This window comes from Phacochoerus africanus, chromosome 14 (genome assembly GCF_016906955.1).
Source record: "Phacochoerus africanus isolate WHEZ1 chromosome 14, ROS_Pafr_v1, whole genome shotgun sequence".
Classification (NCBI taxonomy): domain Eukaryota; kingdom Metazoa; phylum Chordata; class Mammalia; order Artiodactyla; family Suidae; genus Phacochoerus; species Phacochoerus africanus.
The window spans coordinates 11,103,218-11,121,193 of record NC_062557.1 but is presented as its reverse complement, the minus strand read 5'-3'; the positions used below and the strand labels follow the sequence as shown (position 1 = coordinate 11,121,193).

At 38.5% G+C, this 17,976-nt stretch overlaps 1 protein-coding gene across 4 annotated transcripts in view; it reads right to left on the bottom strand.

Moving 5' to 3' along the window:
* The window catches only part of ABCA5 (ATP binding cassette subfamily A member 5), a 139,590-nt gene that overhangs the window by 28,991 nt on the left and 92,623 nt on the right, over nt 1-17,976 (bottom strand). For all 4 annotated transcript variants that reach the window (XM_047756640.1, XM_047756642.1, XM_047756641.1 and 1 more), the window contains 12 exons: nt 17,607-17,795; nt 15,792-15,939; nt 14,382-14,550; nt 13,029-13,087; nt 11,023-11,133; nt 9,619-9,794; nt 8,456-8,575; nt 7,034-7,172; nt 5,688-5,778; nt 5,370-5,509; nt 3,947-4,066; nt 129-330 (listed from right to left, as the gene is read on the bottom strand). In XM_047756640.1, the coding sequence (XP_047612596.1) occupies nt 129-330; nt 3,947-4,066; nt 5,370-5,509; nt 5,688-5,778; nt 7,034-7,172; nt 8,456-8,575; nt 9,619-9,794; nt 11,023-11,133; nt 13,029-13,087; nt 14,382-14,550; nt 15,792-15,939; nt 17,607-17,795 (1,664 nt within the window). The remainder of the gene's footprint in view (nt 1-128; nt 331-3,946; nt 4,067-5,369; nt 5,510-5,687; nt 5,779-7,033; nt 7,173-8,455; nt 8,576-9,618; nt 9,795-11,022; nt 11,134-13,028; nt 13,088-14,381; nt 14,551-15,791; nt 15,940-17,606; nt 17,796-17,976) is intronic.

Genomic DNA, 17,976 nt, shown 5'->3' with positions numbered 1-17,976 from the left:
TTACTGTTTTACTCTTTCAAAACCACATAGATTACTTATATATATCTACATTTTAAAGATGAAGGTGCTAAGTCCGGTTTGTATCCTTAAAAAAACGACGCATCCGGCAGAAGAGTGATGGTACTTACACTGATCTCACGGATTTGCTTTCACGTTTCAAGGTGAGGAGATGAAACTTGGCCATTGTGCACACCTGCTGTTTCCAGAGGCTCATGGTGCTCACCAGGGAAGCCTTGGTTTCAGAAAGAATAAGCAAGCTCTGCTCCATTTCATCAAAAGATTTTGAATCCAATTCTTCCTCTGGTGGCTGCTGAGTAAATACGCTGTAATCTATTGGCCAAAACAAAACAATAGAAAAGTATGATATGTTTCTAAAAAAGACAGCAACCTTTGTGAAGCATGTATATTTCAAAGCAGGACACATCTGGCAGTGCGAGGAGACAAGGGGAGCTGACAGGAACTTTGGCGACATTATCGAAACTGAACGTGTGCACAGCTTACAACCCAGGAATTTTCTATAAGGGATAAATCCAACGGAGATATGAACAGAAGTTCATATGTACAAGGATAGTCTTAGCTAGTACCTGATCAAATACCCTTATGCTGGAAAGAACCCAAACAGGTGAGTGACTAAATAAGTCCATCATCAGGTGAATGAGTCAGTCAGTCATTACATATCCCTGTAATAGAACAGTGTAAAAGAGTGAAAGTGAACAGACGGCTCTACACTATAGTAGGGTGACCTTACAAACACCGCATTAAGTAAAGGAAACCAAAATATATGTAAGTAAAAGACACATGCTGTGTGATGGATTCCACCAGACAAAACAACTCCATGGGGACAGAATTCAAGATTTGTTATTTTCATAACAGTGGTTCAGTTGAGATGAAAACTGGCAGCAGTACGAAGAAGGACTTAAGATAAATTTTTTTAAAAAGTGAACATTAAAAATTTTAAGAGTGTAGCAGAACAATATATAAAATAATATTTAGGTACAACCCGGCTGTCCTGGCCTCCCACCACCTCAAGAGTCGGAATAATTCACTAGATAAACAGTCTAACGTCTCTCTCTCTTCCCTGATACAGTGGACTAATCAACCTAAAAGTGGGTGCTAAAATACTATAAATCACATTCGTGGTACTCAGTGAGCATGAATTTGCCATCTACAGAATTTGGCAGGTACTAAGCTTTAAAAAATAAAACCATTGGAGTTCCTGCCGTGGCTCAGTAGAAACGAATCAGACTAGTATCCATGAGGATGCAGGTTTGATCCTTGGCCTTGCTCAGTGAGTTAAGGATCTGGCGTTGCTATGAGCTGTGGTGTAGGTCACAGATTTGGCTCGGATCTGGTGTTGCTGTGGCTGTGGTGTAGGCCAGTGGCTATAGCTCTGATTCGACCCCTAGCCTGGAAACCTTCATATGCTGCAGGTGTGCCCTAAAAAAAAATTAAGACCAAAAATTAATTAAGTAAGTAAGTAAAACTGTTAAAATTGGTCAAACTGAAAGTCAGAAATAGATAAGATAGATAAGATACAAAAAAGGCTAATAATACCGCAAAAGAACACACCCTTCTCACCTTTATGCCCACAAACCAAACATTTCTAGAAACCACTTCATATATCTCAAAATAACACGACAAACACACCATCTAGTTCTCCTCCACCATCCCCAGGACTTCAAACATAATCACTGATGACACAGGCTACATCCTGACCTCTGGCTTCCTTTATTTCTTCTATTCCTGCACATTTATCTCTACTCAATTTCATCAAGCTGGATAGATGCCCAAATTTAAGATATCTCTCCACGTGTATGAAATCCAAAATTCTTATGTGAACTTTCCTTCGCTAACTTCATTTGGATACCACATCCTCATCGTGAACCTGACTTTTCTCCATGCCTGAGAGAGACATCCCCACTTCCTTTGCTCTCCTGATCCATCAACACAACTGTCTTGCTAAACTTCCATCCTAAAAAGTGTTTCTTCCACTCACTTTTTCTTTTTTGTCTTTTTGCCATTTCTTGGGCTGCTCCGGCGGCATATGGAGGTTCCCAGGCCGGGGCTCTAATCGGAGCTGTAGCCACCGGCCTATGCCAGAGCCACAGCAATGCGGGATCCGAGCTGCGTCTGCGACCTACACCCCAGCTCACGGCAACGCTGAATCCTTAACCCATTGAGTGAGGCCAGGGATCGAACCCGCAACCTCATGGTTCCTAGTCGGATTAGTCAACCACTGAGCCACGACAGGAACTCACATTCTTGCCTTAAATTGCACAGATCTTGACCACGTCACTGAAATTACTCGTGTCAAGTAATTTCCACGTGGCTTCCACACTACCAAATCCCTGACTTCTATGTTAGCAAAACCAAAGTCATTCTGTTGTCCTCTTCCTCTTCTCGGCAAGCAGCAAATGACTGACCTCTTTCTCTTTCCTAAAACACCATTTTGCTTGGCTTCTGCGTCTCCTTTGTGCAGAAAGTACAAGCAGTAGTGGTGCCCTCTCACTCAGCCCTTCTGGGCTCGACTCTTAGCTTCACTCTCACCTGAGTGGGATCGCATCCAATCCCTCTGTGTGAGCAACAGCCTCACCTAGCTCCAAACGTGTTAAACGGACCACTGTACATCTCCACTGGGAGGTCCCATAAACATCTCAAACAATATAGCCAAAATTCACGCCCGGGTACTTCTTTCCACAAACCTGCTCTTCCTCTGTCCTCAGGAAAAGGCAATTCCATCTCCAGTTCTCAAGCCAAAAGCTTAGAAATTATTATTATTGCTATTATTACTATTATTATTATTGCTTTTTGGTCGCTGAATGCAGCAGCTTGATGTGAGATCTCAGTTCCCAGACTAGGGATTGAACTGGGGCTACAGCAGTAAAAGCGCCAAGTCCTAACCACTGAGCTACCAGGGAACTCCCTAGAAATGAATCTTTTTTTTTTTTTGTCTTTTTGCTATTTCTTGGGCCGCTCCCGCAGCATATGGAGGTTCCCAGGCTAAGGGTCAAATGGGAGCTGTAGCCACCAGCCTACGCCAGAGCCACAGCAACGTGGGATCCGAGCCGCGTCTGCAACCTACACCACAGCTCACGGCAACGCTGGATCGTTAACCCACTGAGCAAGGGCAGGGACCGAACCCGCAACCTCATGGTTCCTAGTCGGATTCGTTAACCACTGCGCCACGACGGGAACTCCAGAAATGATTCTTGACTCCTCCCTTCCCCAACCCCTAACTCTAATCCATCAGCAAGTACCCCTAACACAACCCCAGTCTATTCACGTTTCCCTATTTTCACAATCATCCTAGTTTAAGATGAACTGTAATAGTTTGCTAACTAATCTTCCTGCCTCCAATCTTCCTCTATAGTCCACTCATCATTCAACAACCAGAATGCATTTTTTTAAAATGCAAATCAGATCATGTTACTCCTTTGCTTTCAAACTCTCCGATAGCGTCACATCACACTAAGAAAACAAACTGAACTCTTTCCCAGATATTCAAAGACTAAACATGAGGCGGCCCCCTGTCCACACCTCTGACCTCACTACCACTGCCCTCTCCTTGGCTCTCCATGGTGGCCTGTGTTCTGTCATCAAAAACATCCAACTCGTTCCTCAGTCAACACCTCTGTAGTACCAACTCCCTTTGTTTGGAAGGCTCTGCAGTACAATCTTATTTTTCCTGCCATCCAGGTCTCACTTTAAATATCACCTCAACAAGGTCCTCCCTGAGATACAATCTCAGTTACCTGCCTCCCAAGACCACCCCCTACTTCCTGCATAATGCCTCTCACTATCAGTACATACCTGAACTACTTCTTCACCTGTTTATTTCTATCCTTTCTTCCCCCAAATCTAAATGTCACAGGCTTATACAATTATTTATCTTGTTCACCATCTGTCCGGTTCACTGCCTAACATGTTTTGTTAGTTTTGTTTTTACCGGCTTGGTCGATTTCTGCTTCAACTTCTAGCTTCAAGAATACATCTTCCAAAGTCGTCATGGAAACACCATAAGAAATGACACCCAAATTTGAATGAGCGTCTAGAGCAGAAAATAAACCTAAAAAAAAAAAAAAAATTAAAGAATGTTGTGTAGTTAACCATACTCCCATGAATTTTTCTAAAATACCCCTTAAAAATAGGATATGACCAAATTTACTCTGCTAGCACAGTGGTTCTTCAACTTTTTGGCCTCAGGACCCCTTTAATATTCTTAGAAATAGCTAAAAAAAACCTCAATGAATGTTTAAGGAGATATACCTACTAAATATGTATCATAACATAAATTAAAACTAAGAAATATTTTATAGACAGAAATGATAGGCAGAGTACATTAAGTTGACACAAGCACTTCAATTCAGTTAATTAATGATTCCTTTTTCTTAAAAGAAACCAATTAAACCAACAGAAAATATCTATCTCATTACAGGAATATTATGGGAATTCTGCACAATGTATCTACAATACATTTAATTCCTTTTGATTATTGAGAGCTCCCTAAAAAGGAGTTCCTGTTGTAGCACAGAGGTAACAAATCTGACTAGTATCCACGTGGAGGACACACGTTCAATCCTTGGCCCTGCTCAGTGCGTTAAGGTGAGCTATGGTGTAGGTCACAGATGGAGCTCAGATCTAGCATTGCTATGGCTGTGGTGTAGGCTGGCAGCTATAGCTCTGATTCGACCCCTAGCCTGGGAACTTTCATAGGCCACAGGTGCAGCCCTAAAAGAGACCAAAAAAGAGAGAGAGAGAGAGAGAGATCCCTAAACAAATAAAGAATACTGAGTTTGAGTTCCTCATCAAGAAGAAAACTAATGCCGTGAATAAAATAATCCAAAAGTTTACCATGTAATAATGTGATTCATTATGAAATCATGAAACTGGAAAAGAACTTGGAAGACATACAGACGACTATACACGTGTGTATGTATATATGTGTGTGCGTGTATACTCATTTGTGTGTGTGTGTACATGTATATTTACATTCCTATTCCCAGGAGGCCTGCAAAGGGAACAACTTCTTCCAAGGCTCAAACTAGCACCACAGCAATGACAATCCTTAACTGCTAGGCCACCAGGGAATTCCAATTTCTTTCTTTCTTGACAACAATGCAAACAATTATTTATGTAAGTTAATGTATTAATTGCAATTTCTTGCATATCATTTATTAAAAAAAAAGAAACATGTTAGCTTACAGAATTTCTGATTTTCAAAAGCAAAATAAATCAGAAATGGAATATGAACTCTGGCTACCAGGGAACTTGTAAATATTACACAGAAAAATAAACCAAGTAAATTAAGAAAACTCATTCCCAATGCAAGGTCCTGGTTCAGCAATCAAGAAATTGAATTTAGGGCATACCTGAAAATTTGTCCATGTCCTTGAAAGGCAAACTGTACACAAGCTGTTGGTCATTCTGCTGTAATAAAGTAGCTGCAGGTATATGTTGTTTAACCAGAGAAGAAAGTGATTCCGTGGCACAGTACCTGTCTATGTACATGCTGAAGAAAACCAAATACCATAATTTTCTATGATTAATCAGTAAACAACCAAAAGTAAATTCTGAATGCTTTAAGTTACAGTGTCATGAAAAGTGGCCAAAGCACATTATGGCAAACCCTAAATATAGTAACAACAGATTAGTATAATAAGAACAAGTCAATAAGGAAGGAACAGTACCTGAGGCGGTAGCCAATCCCCCATTTACTTTTGAGAAAAATTGAAGAACCAACACACTTTAACATTCCTTGTGATATCACAGCTTTCCTATCTGCAAAAAGAGATTTGCATTTCAATTTTAAGGTTAGTGACAGCATTAATAACTGGCCATTATATTTTATGGATTATTGTCCGAGACACCAATGTATTATTAGCTCGTTCAATTATCACAACTACCTTATGAGGAGGGTATTGGATTAACATCACCCACCTTTTCAAGGAGAACATTGAGGCAAAGAGAAAATACACAGTTTTCCCATGTTTCCCACGGCTATCAAGTGATGATAATAAAGTAGCTCCAGGCATATGTCACCCCGGCCGTCCAACTCCAGACTCTACTTTCCTACTACTGCTCCAAACACCTCAGGCTTTTCTTATACGGTTTACTAGTACTAATAGGGGCACTTTCATAATTTCCTTAATAACCAAATGTAAAAATTACAAGAAAGCAACAAAAACAAAAAGTTCATTTTTTTAAAAAAAGATACTACTAAAATAAAAAATGAATGACATGCCCAAATTCTTAGATTATGTTATAAACAGATTTTATTAGAGGTTGCTCCGGAATGGCAAACTCTTGGATCTTATCATGGTTACTAAAATTGGATTAAAATTGGATTCTTTTTATGTGTGAATGGGTTTAATAGTGTGCTCGAGGCTGCCAACCTTAGAAAGGCCTGCTGCCAAGGCTGGTTCCGACTGGCATCTGGAAACCTGTCTGGAGAGGGGAGAGCTCACCACCCCAGGACAGATACGGGGGGCTCGCTGCGCCTACGCGGCAGGACAATGCAGATGGTATTTAACACTGGCTCCCTTCTCGGCAGCTGGCACTGGGGACCTGCCAGGCAGAGGTCCCACAAGATCAGCTCCCAATAACAACCTTGGACACTGAGTCTCTGAAGAGCTTCCTGCGCAGGCGGCATCTCGAGGGGGCTCTAACAACGCACCGAGGGAGAGACTGAGCGCATCCCATGTGGCTCCATCAGGAAAGGACTCTTGCAGGTGCATCTGGTTCCCCCAGACCTTGTCCCACGTGCCTTTCCCCTTTGTTGGCTCTGCTTTCCCCATAATAACTCACGCCTAGACTGTGGCTATGGTGAGCCCTCTGAGCTTCTGTGGCAAATTACTGGGACCTGGGGTGGTCAGGGGGATTCCAACACAAAAGCATGTGAATGTTTAAAAACTGTGACAGTTTTGTGAGAAAGCCCCCACTTCTCTACGTATTCCTCAGAATTTAGCACGTCTGTGGCCTGTCTCCCATTTGGCCCCAAACCTCATCCTTTAAAAAAAGAGAGTAACAATCTCACCAGCAAGAATGTCAGCTTCATCCATGAAATGAGTCGTAAACACTGTCACCCGATTAGATTTTCTGTATTTCAGAAGATTCCAAACAATATGACGAGAACAGGGGTCCATTCCGGCTGTAGGTTCATCCAGCAACAATATCTGTGTGACAAGGGGTGGGGGGCAGACAGGGAATCCTCAGGGAAAGTATATGATATTTATGTGGACACTGCAAAGCTTCCCTATTTAGTCACTATATCCAATCAGACATACATTAGATCTGGGTTTTTCATTCACATGTGAGTTTGCCTAAATTTGAAAAACTATGAGTCTGGCAGATGAATACTTCCCCTGGTTTACTTTCAAAAGACTAATGTCTGTAATAAACAAATCATAAGCATAACAACAATTAGGTAAACTAAAAAATAAAATATTAAGTATATTGCTTTTACCTGAATAATTAAATTTTGTAGATGTAACAACCGCTTGTTAGAGAATTATATTCTGTATCAGTTCACGGAAGCAATTTAAGACTACTGATAATTTCAAAACCACGGTGATGGGAGATGAGGAGGAAGATAAATTAAGATACATTAAGAACCAGAGTTCTGTCATGGCTCAGCAGAAACGAATCTGACTAGTATCCATGAGAATGCCGGTTCGATCCCTGGCCTCGCTCAGTGGGTTAAGAATCAGGCTTTGCCGAGATGTGGTATAGGTTACAGACGCTGCTCTGACCTGGCATTGCTATGGGTGTGGCATAGGCCAGTAGAAGCAGCTCCAATTTGACCCCTTGCCTGTGAACTACCATATGCTGCGGGTGCAGACCTAAAAAAAAAAAAAAAAAAAAAAAGATAAAGCCAGAACCCAGAGTTCTCCCCAAGCTACAGCAGCAGGGGACATGTGACAGGATGGTGAAGACCGAGGGGGCTCCTACAGGCAGGCACACACCTCGCAGCTTTCCAGCACTGTGCAAAGCACTTTCTACAGTACAAAGAACAACACAAAGAGATACAGACAAAATCAAATCAACAGAACAGTGAAAAACTGAACTACTCCTTTGATTTTGCTCTAATTTTTAAATTTTTATTATAACCATTACAAATACAGAGAGAACTAAAGAGAACAATAGAACAAAATCTTTTATAGCCACCACTGAAATTTGACGCGTTATTTTTTCTTCAGATCTTTTTTCAAAGATACAACTGAAGTCTGCCCTATTCATTCCTTCCTAGAGATGACTGTTATCTTAAAGATGGTGTGTACATCTCTGACTTCAGTTTTAAAAGCTCATTATTACAGTTATGTCTATAATACTTTACGTATGTATAAAATTCACATACTGGAGATATATATAGATATATATATATATATATTCCTACAACTCACTTTTTCACTCAATATAACTTAAAATTCCCTCATCAATGACACTGATATTTGCTTACCTTTGGATTCCCAAGAACGGCAATTCCTAAAGACAGTTTTCTTTTTTGACCACCGCTTAACTTTTTAGCCTGGTTATCTTTGATAGCTTGCATGTCTAAGTCCAGTAAAACCCTCTGTACCTATAAAAGTAAAATAGGAATCATGTTTATTTTTTACATCACATGATCTACATATTTACCAGTATTAGGGTCCAGTCCCCTCCTCTCCCCTCTGCAGCTGCACTTGCAGCATATGGAATCGAACTGGAGGGATCGAACTGGAGGTGCAGCAGCCACAGCCATGGCAATCCTGGATCCGAGCTGCAACCACATGGCAACCACAGCTAGCAGCAACACCATGTCCTTAACTCACAGAGTGAGGCCAAGGATTGAACCCACATGCTCACAGAGACAACCCATTGAGCCACAACAGGAATGCCCCCATGTTAGTTTTTAAGCGTTCCAATTCTTTTTCTTTTTAGGGCTACACCTGGGCATAAGGAAGTTCCCAGGCTGGGAGTCGAATTGGAGCTGCAGCTGCAGTCTACACCACAGCCATGGCAACACCGAATCCAAGCTATACCTACAACCTATATCAGATCCTCCAACCCAACTGAGCGAGGCCAGGGATCCAAAGCTGCATCCTTAGGGACACTGCTGAGTTCTTAACCTGCTGAGCCACAACAGGAACTCCAAGTGTTCCAATTTCAATACCAGCTTTTAAAACAGAAGCTCTTTTAGGCTCCACAGCTCAGCGGTTAGGGTACTGGTCTTGTAAAAATGTTCTTTTAGTACAGAATTTAATTTTAATATATATTTATGTGTAATTTTGAAACGACAGAGAAAGATTCCTGATAGAAGGGTCTGTTTCACTTCTGCGGGGACAGGATCAATATGAGGGCTCTACATGTGTGTGGGGGGAAGGGGGATGGATGTGAAAAGAAAAGAGAAAGAAATGACTCTACTGAGAGACTGTTACCCTCCAGCTGAAACGAGGACTATTTCATAGATGCTACAACTTTTGCTCCCAGTTCTGGTTAATTCTTTGTAATAACTTTCTGTTTACCAGCTCAGAACAGATTTTTACATTTAGATTTTCAAGCATATTTTTATTATGCAAGTTGTTGCAAAAGGTTATGAGTTTACAGGGAATAAAAGTAAAGATTTCCATATAAATAACATACTTCTTGTATTACATTATTGGCTGGTATTCCTTTGATTGAAGCCAAAATGGATAAGTTTTCTTCTACTGTCAGAACATCAAAGTGTATATCTAACTGCGGACAAATGCCAATCATCTTTCTTGCTTCAAACATTTCATCTATTTCGGAGACTCTGTGTCCATATATGGATGCAAACCCTAAAAGCAAAATATGTATTTAGAGTAAATATAATAAGTATTAAAAAGTACACATGCTTTAATATGTAGTAATAATTTGTTAGTTATATGTAATGGACATATAAAGTAAGAGTTCATATAAATTTGGAAGGTAAAACACACCCTTATTTCCATCCTACTGGTGACGTTCTTCCACTTACATTGCAATCTCCTTTCCCTTCGTTTTCAGGTCATATTACGGAGTGGAAAGAGCAAGGAACCAGAAGCTTAACACAAACATACTTACCTATCGGTGCCCTAATTATCCTAATGTCCAGTAACAATTTTCCTTCATTTCCAGGCATCACGCAATGATGAGGAGAACAAAGAACTTAAAATTTACCCCTAACCACCTGTATGGCCTTAAGAATCGGAGTCTAAATTCCGGCTTTTGTCCTCTAGACACTGAATGTCAGTGTATCCCACTTTACTTAAGAACTATTAAATCGATGCGCTAGTGTACAGAGACTCATCATGGAGATTATTCCCATAATCATAAGGCAATGAATTCTCATATGAATGTAAGATGTTATACCTCTCATCAAAGAGTGACACAGAGATAAGTAACAAAACCAAATTAATTTTAAAAGTTAAACTACATTTTAAAAGGCGTAGATTCAATACATGGAAATTCAGTCCCATCTTAAAATAGGTGTTGTACTGCCAACACTTATTTGGCTACTGTGGAAATATGGAGGTGATATATTGAATTCTCACCTACAGGGCAATCACATATAACAATTACATGTTTGAGGTATTGCTCTTAAAATTTTTTTAGGAGATAGTACTGACATTTATTCTTCTCTCCTTTTGAACTACCGTTGCATTCTTAGAAATCTTTATTTTCTCAAGTGAAATGTCTACAGGCCTCATTTAATTTCTAATGAATTACTGGTTTATCCTTTCTTGAAAATGAGGAATAACCAACATACACAAAACATCAGAGAAATTAGATACAGAAGTAGATGAAATTAGACTTTTACTTTATTATATGTGACTGAATCATTTTTGTTTTCTATTAAAGAAGAAAAATAAAAAAGCTAATAGAGAAAACATTATAGACACAGAGGTTGATCCCAAATCACTGACAAAAATTGATTAATCAGTACATATTTCAAAGATAAATGATTATACCATGATACCTTTGTTAATAACACTCATAAAACAAAGTAAGAGTTTTTTTTTTTTTTTTAAGTCAGAGAACTCTCACCATCAGAAGGCGGGCAAAGTCCACAAAGAATATTCATCAATGTACTCTTGCCTGTCCCACTATGGCCAAGGAGTGCAGTAATCTGACCCTCATATATGTCAAATGACAGATCTAGTTCAGGAAACAAGAAGATTCAAATGCAATTTTTATTTCTGTTGACCCATGTAAGATAAATCACAATACTTGAGTGATCTTGAAATAAGTCAATAAATTTAGAGACCAATTTAATGTTACCAGCCTATTTAATAATATTTAATATAACACAATAATAATTACTTGTTATAGTCAATAGTATGAACAATAAGAAAAGTAATCCAAAATAAAACATTTTTTTTTTCCTTACGCTAACAGATTTGGAGGGGGCATGAAATACTGGGGGGAGGGTTTCTGTGTTTCTACTTTGGGAAATTTCCAAGGGTATTTAAACACAGGGACAAACTAAAATTTTTCCCGAGGGTATGTATAGGCATGTTACATACACTGGCAAAAAGTTACAGATTTCCCTGGTGGCTCAGTGGGTTGAGGATCTGGTGTTGTCACTGCTGTGGTGTAGGTTCAATGCTTGGTCTGGGAACTTACACATGCCAAAGGCATGGCAAAAAAACAAAACAAACAAACAAAAAACCTAGAAATTAACCAATAGTATGGGAAAGGGTAAGTAAATGCTTCAAAATTTCAATTTAAGGAGTTCCCATCGTGGCTCAGTGGTTAACAAATCTGACTAGGAACCATGAGGTGGCCTCACTCAGTGGGTTAATGAACAGGCATTGCTGTGAGCTGTGGTGTAGGTCGCACACGTGGCTCAGATCCTGCGTTGCTGTGGCTCTGGTGTAGGCTGGTGGCTACAGCTCCGATTAGACCCCTAGCCCGGGAACTTTCTTATGCCGTGGGTGCGACCCTAGAAAAGACAACAAAATAAATAAAATAAATAAATAAATAAAAGTAAAGGAGAATGAAGAAATATCACAGATGCATATCAATGACTGAAAAATGATCTGAAAACCCAGCTTCAAATAACCATAACCCCTGATCTAATGAAGGTGACCTGGGATGGTCAGTAGCCTGAGAGCTGCAAAGCCAGAAGCAACTTCAACTCTTGCCTGAGTTTCCAGCCTGCCACCCAACCCTAGAGATTTGAGACTCGTCATGCCCCACAATCATGTGAACCAATTCCTTAAAAATAATCTCTCCCTTCCCTCCCACCGTTCCTCTAGTTCTCTCACTCTCTGTGTGTATGTATCCTATTGGTTCTGAAGAACCCTGCTTGGTACTGCTAAACACTCCACAATTCTCAGGATAGTTCCTGCAACAAAGATTATCAGACCCCAAACATCAAGAGCACCAAGGCTGAGAAACCCTGATTTAGGCCCAAAGGAAAAAAAGTAAAAATAAAAAGTAGCTGATATGTACACACATGCATAATAAAATGAAAAAGAATACAGACTTGTTCAAAGAGTTGACTCTTTCTTTCTTTCTTTCTTTCTTTCTTTCTTTCTTTCTTTCTTTCTTTCTTTCTTTCTTTCTTTTCTTTCTTTCTTTCTTTTTTTAGGGCCACACCTGCAGCATATGGAAGTTTCCAGGCTAGGGTAGAATCAGAGCTACGGCTGCCGGTCTATGCCAAGACCCACACCACAGCCACAATAACGCAGGACCCGAGCCACATCTGTGACCTACACTGCAGCTTACAGCAATACCAGATCTTTAACCCACTGAGTGAGGCCAGGGATCAAACCTGCATCCTCACAGAGATAACATTGGGTCCTTAACCCGCAAGGCTGCAAGGGAAACACCACTATTTTTTCACCTTAATAGGTATTACTTTTTTCTTTTACTACTTTGATGTGAAGTTTTATTATGAACATTAATCACATAAATAAATGAAAGCATCCCTAAAGGAAGGAGATAAAATTATGGTTAAGAAGTTTATAAATTTCCTACAAACTATGTATCTTGTTTTTCCATTTGTACTTTAATATTATGAACTGAACACTAGGAAAGTTACTTACTTCTCAAAGCCTCCACATTTTCACCTTTCCTTCTGTATGTCTTCTGAATACTACTGATTCTGAAAAACAACCATTTTCTACTTTAAGTATTTAAAGCAATGTATGTGTGTGCGTTTCTGTATTTTTTATCAAAACTGTCATTTCAACAAGAATAATAATAAAGTATCTTCCTACTGAGACAATAAACCAAAGATCTAACAATAATAAAGAAACTACAAGAGAAAAGTATAGTATTCCTTTCCATTTTAAGTATTATTCATTCGTTTTTCATGACTCACCAACTTCCAAAAGGAACGGAAACATCTGACACAAGCAATTTATAGATTTCTTTTCACATTGGATTTTTTCTGTTTAATTAATCAGTAGTCGTTACACCAGTTAAGGGAGATTAAAAACCAAATGCTACTTCACATCAGCACACATTTCAAACTACCTATAAATGTAAAGTGATTCTCTCCACTTTAAATGTGTAGTGTTAAAAAGAATTAGTGTTTTTTTTTTCACCAGTTTATATTTTACTCTTAAGAAGGCAGACCACCAGCCCACCGACTACATTTTAAATACCTAAATCTCCCTTGCTGTTATTATTTATTTAGTTGGCTGCCCTGTGGCATATGGAGTTCCTAGACCAGATTCATGCTATTGTTACGACCTACCCTGCTATGGAAACAAGGTCCTTAACTCACTGTGCTAGGCCAGGGATCAAGCCTGCATCCCAATGCTGCAGAGATGCCACTGATCCCACTGCACCACACCAGGAACTCCTCTCCCTTGCTTTTATGCATTTTTAAATTTAAAAAAAACACAAATTACACTTCACTTTTTCTTTCACTTTTATTTTTCTCTTTGTCCTTATTTTTTAATTTGGTTTTGACTGAACTAGTAAGGAATAGTAATAAATTTCTTTCCTTCTTAGAAATTAAGTTGATGTGACATAAGTTAATCATTTCACAATTTCTCAAGATCTGTGAAATTAATGGAAGATAATTTAACATGTTGCACAATTCAGTCAATGTAGCCTGAATAAAATTATAAAGTTAATATTTATTGTTTTAATGTACAGAATGGAGACATTTTAAAATAGCTTAATTGTTTAAATACTAGGTTTTATTACTTTTAAAGATTTCTATGGAAACAAAATTTCAAACCTTAGCAGCAACCTTATTCTAAATGGTTGCAAAGAAAATAAAAACCTAAAAAAGAACCAGCCCTTAATACTGTTTCTAAAAGTCATGAAATCGCACCAAATCTCCTAAAACACCGTACTTACATACATTATTTAAAGATAGGATTTACATATGGCACATTCCATCAGCAGTTCTTATACCTAAATTGCCAAAGATTAAATCGTACCTTATAGCCTCTTTTCCTATAAATTCTGAAGAAACAGGCTCAACAATTTCACTAAAACTAATATTCCCATTAACATTCCCCTCTGATAACTCCTTATAATTTCTTTTGCTCTTTGACCAATATGATGGCTTCAGAAAATATAAAGATGATCTCCGTAAGCCAAATTCTCCTGAAAAATAAAAAAAAAAAAAACACCTGAGTTAAGCCAATTAGGAAGGTTCTCTGCTATGAGTTGCTAAAAACAATCTGACACCCTGAAGATGTGTTTAAATAGATTAAAAAAGACCATATGGACCACGTAAAATACAATAAGGGGAGAATGGTAAGAAGAGATTAAATATATAAAGTATTGCAGAGGACATCAATATATGAGTTTCTATTTAATTCGCCTAGGATGTGCTCAGCAAGGTTTCTGAGCAGGTGATTAAAGAGACTGGTGACATTCTTAGACAGACCTGAGGTGGGTGATGAGATGAAAGCTACCGCAACGGTCTGGACCAGTGCTGCCCAATACAACTTCCTGCAATGATGCCAACATCCTCAGCTGTACTGCACTATATGGTAACTAACAGACATATGTGGCTGCTGAATGTGGAACGTGGCTTATGCTAATGAGGAAATGAATTCATTTATTTAATTCTAAGTAATAATTTAAATTTTAAAAGCCACAATCTTACCATAGAAGACTGCAGGTCGTTCACAGACAGAATGAATGAGGAGCTCAAGGGGAAGAGTAGAGGGGGGTGTTGGTTATTTAATAATATTCTGAATCTACACAAATTTGCCACAGATGCAGGATAAGAGAAGGGGCAATGGGAGCAGTTCCAGATTACTCCATAGCTCTGGACCTTAGAGGGTAATAACGATGACACACTTGAGCCAAAAAGACGTGGGGAAGGACTGAGCTAAGAGGTTCAGTTAAAAAGAGCTCCTGTTGTGGCTCAGCAGGTTAAGAATCTGACTAGAATCCATGAGGATGGGGGCTCAACCCCTGGCCTCACTCAGTGCATTAAGGATCTGGCATTGCCGTGAGCTATGGTGTAGGCTGCAGACGAAGTTTGAATCCCACTCTGCTGTGTCTGTGGTGTAGACCAGCAGTTGCAGCTTCTATTCAACCCCTGGGCCTTCCATGTGCCACAGGTGCAAAACTTTAAAAAAAAGAAAGAAAGAAAAGAAAAAAGGAAGTTCAGTTAGGGACTTAAGGTTCTCAAAACAAACATTTCTTTTTACCCAATCTCTTCACATTCACTAACAGTTAATGCATAAGGTACTTAATTAAAATTAAAAACTGTAACAGTGAGTATGACTTAAAGTACTCACCTAGGGGGAAAGAATTAAATTCAGTTGACCTTAATGTGGGCAAAAAAACCTAAAAATCTTTAAAGTAAAACCTAGTAACTACCGGCATACCTGGAATGACTTGATCAAGATAGATGGCCAAGAGGACATAGAAAATGCTATTAAGAGCCAGCATGGTAAGAGTAATAATTAGAGGATATGGTCCTTCAGTCAAATTAGAAAACAAAGCGCCTTCATTAAAATCTTCTAAATGCATTACCTGAAAAACAGAAACACCAACTTTATTACATAAAAGTGATAAAAAAATAAGCAGAAGCTAACACTACTAGAGGTACTCATTTTATCCAGAGTCAGTAAACTGGGCCTTTTCATAGATGAAACAGTCTACCAAATTAGTAACATGAGTTTATAAAGAAAACAATAAAACCTTGACCAAAATATGAGTTTATCACAACTATCCCTTTCAATCATGTTTTTTAATGCTGTGTTTCTAAAACCAGTATACCTCTACTCTCGAGGCATGTAAATCTAAGGCTATGACTAGAACAAAATAAATGAAATAAAAACCAATGCAAACAAAAGGGTTGTGAGCCACAGAGAAGTCAAAAAAATTAATTATCAAAGGATAAAATGATGGTCAGTACCTTTTCAACATTGAAAAGGGAGAAGGTACCATAATTAATTCACACAACTATTAAATTATTCACAGCAGATATATGTGATAGAGCAGAAAGAAAAGTACTAGAGGTTGAGGCCTCATTTAAGTCCCAGATTTGCCATTAAGTAAATAGTTATACTTTTCTGAACTTCTGTCTCATCTGTGAAAATTAAGATGAATTCAATGACACTGAAACTCCCTCCCACTTAGCAAAAACCTATTAATCTATAATTCTACTTTCCTAAGTGAAAAGTAGACTCTCAAAACATGTAACAACAGCTCGAAGGTCTCAAATAGTTAAAATACTCATAAATAATCTATTTTAAGCCTCACAAATCAGAAGTTATCCAATTAACATGAATAATCTCTTACATTAATCACATTTCTTCTTTGCGCATTAACCAAATTTATAACTGCAACATACAAAGCAGGTTCTTATTAGAATTTTTCCCTGTGAACCTGACTGCCCTTATAAAGACTAATAAAAATCAAAGTTATACATCTAAATACTATTTAGGTAAAGATAATTCCATGAACCTTGGACCTATAAAAATCCACTGGGCCTACTTATTTCACTACTACAGTTATGAAAAATTTGTTCCATTTCACCCACAATTTTCTCCCAGGCACACATGTGAGATAAATTTATAATAGACAGCAATAAAACCAGGCCACAGAGCAATCTAGATTACCTGATGCTTAAATCAATGACTTCTCACAGAGTTACTACAGTAAAAACAGATCACTGAAAAACACTAAAGTAAAAAGTGGAGAACTTATAAACAGGTCACATAAATTAAAAACTTAATAATGGAGAAAATACAAATGACACTAATATAAAATATACCCCATTATTCAAATATCATTCCCTTCTCATGGTGAAATTGTAAAATATATTTTTGCAAACCAAAGGCAGTGTTCATGGTAGTGTAACAGGCCGCATAGACGTGGAGAGAAAGAAAATGCTTAGTGGGGCTTCCCATCGTGGCTCAGCAGTAACAAATCCAACCAGTATCCATGAGGATGCAGGTTCGAACCTTAGCCTCACTCAGTGGGTTAAGGATCCAGCATTGCCGTGAGCTATGGTCTAGGTTGCAGATGCAGCTCAGATCTGGCATTGCTGTGGCTGTGGTGTAGGCTGGCAGCTGCAGCTCCGATTTGATCCCTAGCCTGGGAACTTCCATATGCCACAGGTGCGGCCCTAAAAAAAGACCAAAAAAAAAAAAGAAGAAAGAAAACTTTTAGTGAAGGCAAGATATTTTACCTACCTGTGCAACACCAATTAAAAAAGTGCACTGACAGAAGGGACTTAAAAGCCACACTAATGATTTGGGAAAACTTTCCATGAGGACAATTAAAAGGCCAACAAATCCAAAAGCCACAGTGACTAAAAATTCAACTATTCCCACATGCTTGGATTTTTTAAAAAGGGGTGTCAGCATTAAAGCAAAAAATACCTGTAAAATATAAATATTAATGTTAATGCATTGTTCATACACACTGGTATGAAAAAAAATAAATTTTGTTTATGAAAGAGCAAATTATTTTCATTAGAAAATACATTCATTAAAATATAACAAATTTCTAAAGGCCTTGGTAAGGTATTTAATTTTCATATAAATAGGGCTATACATTAAA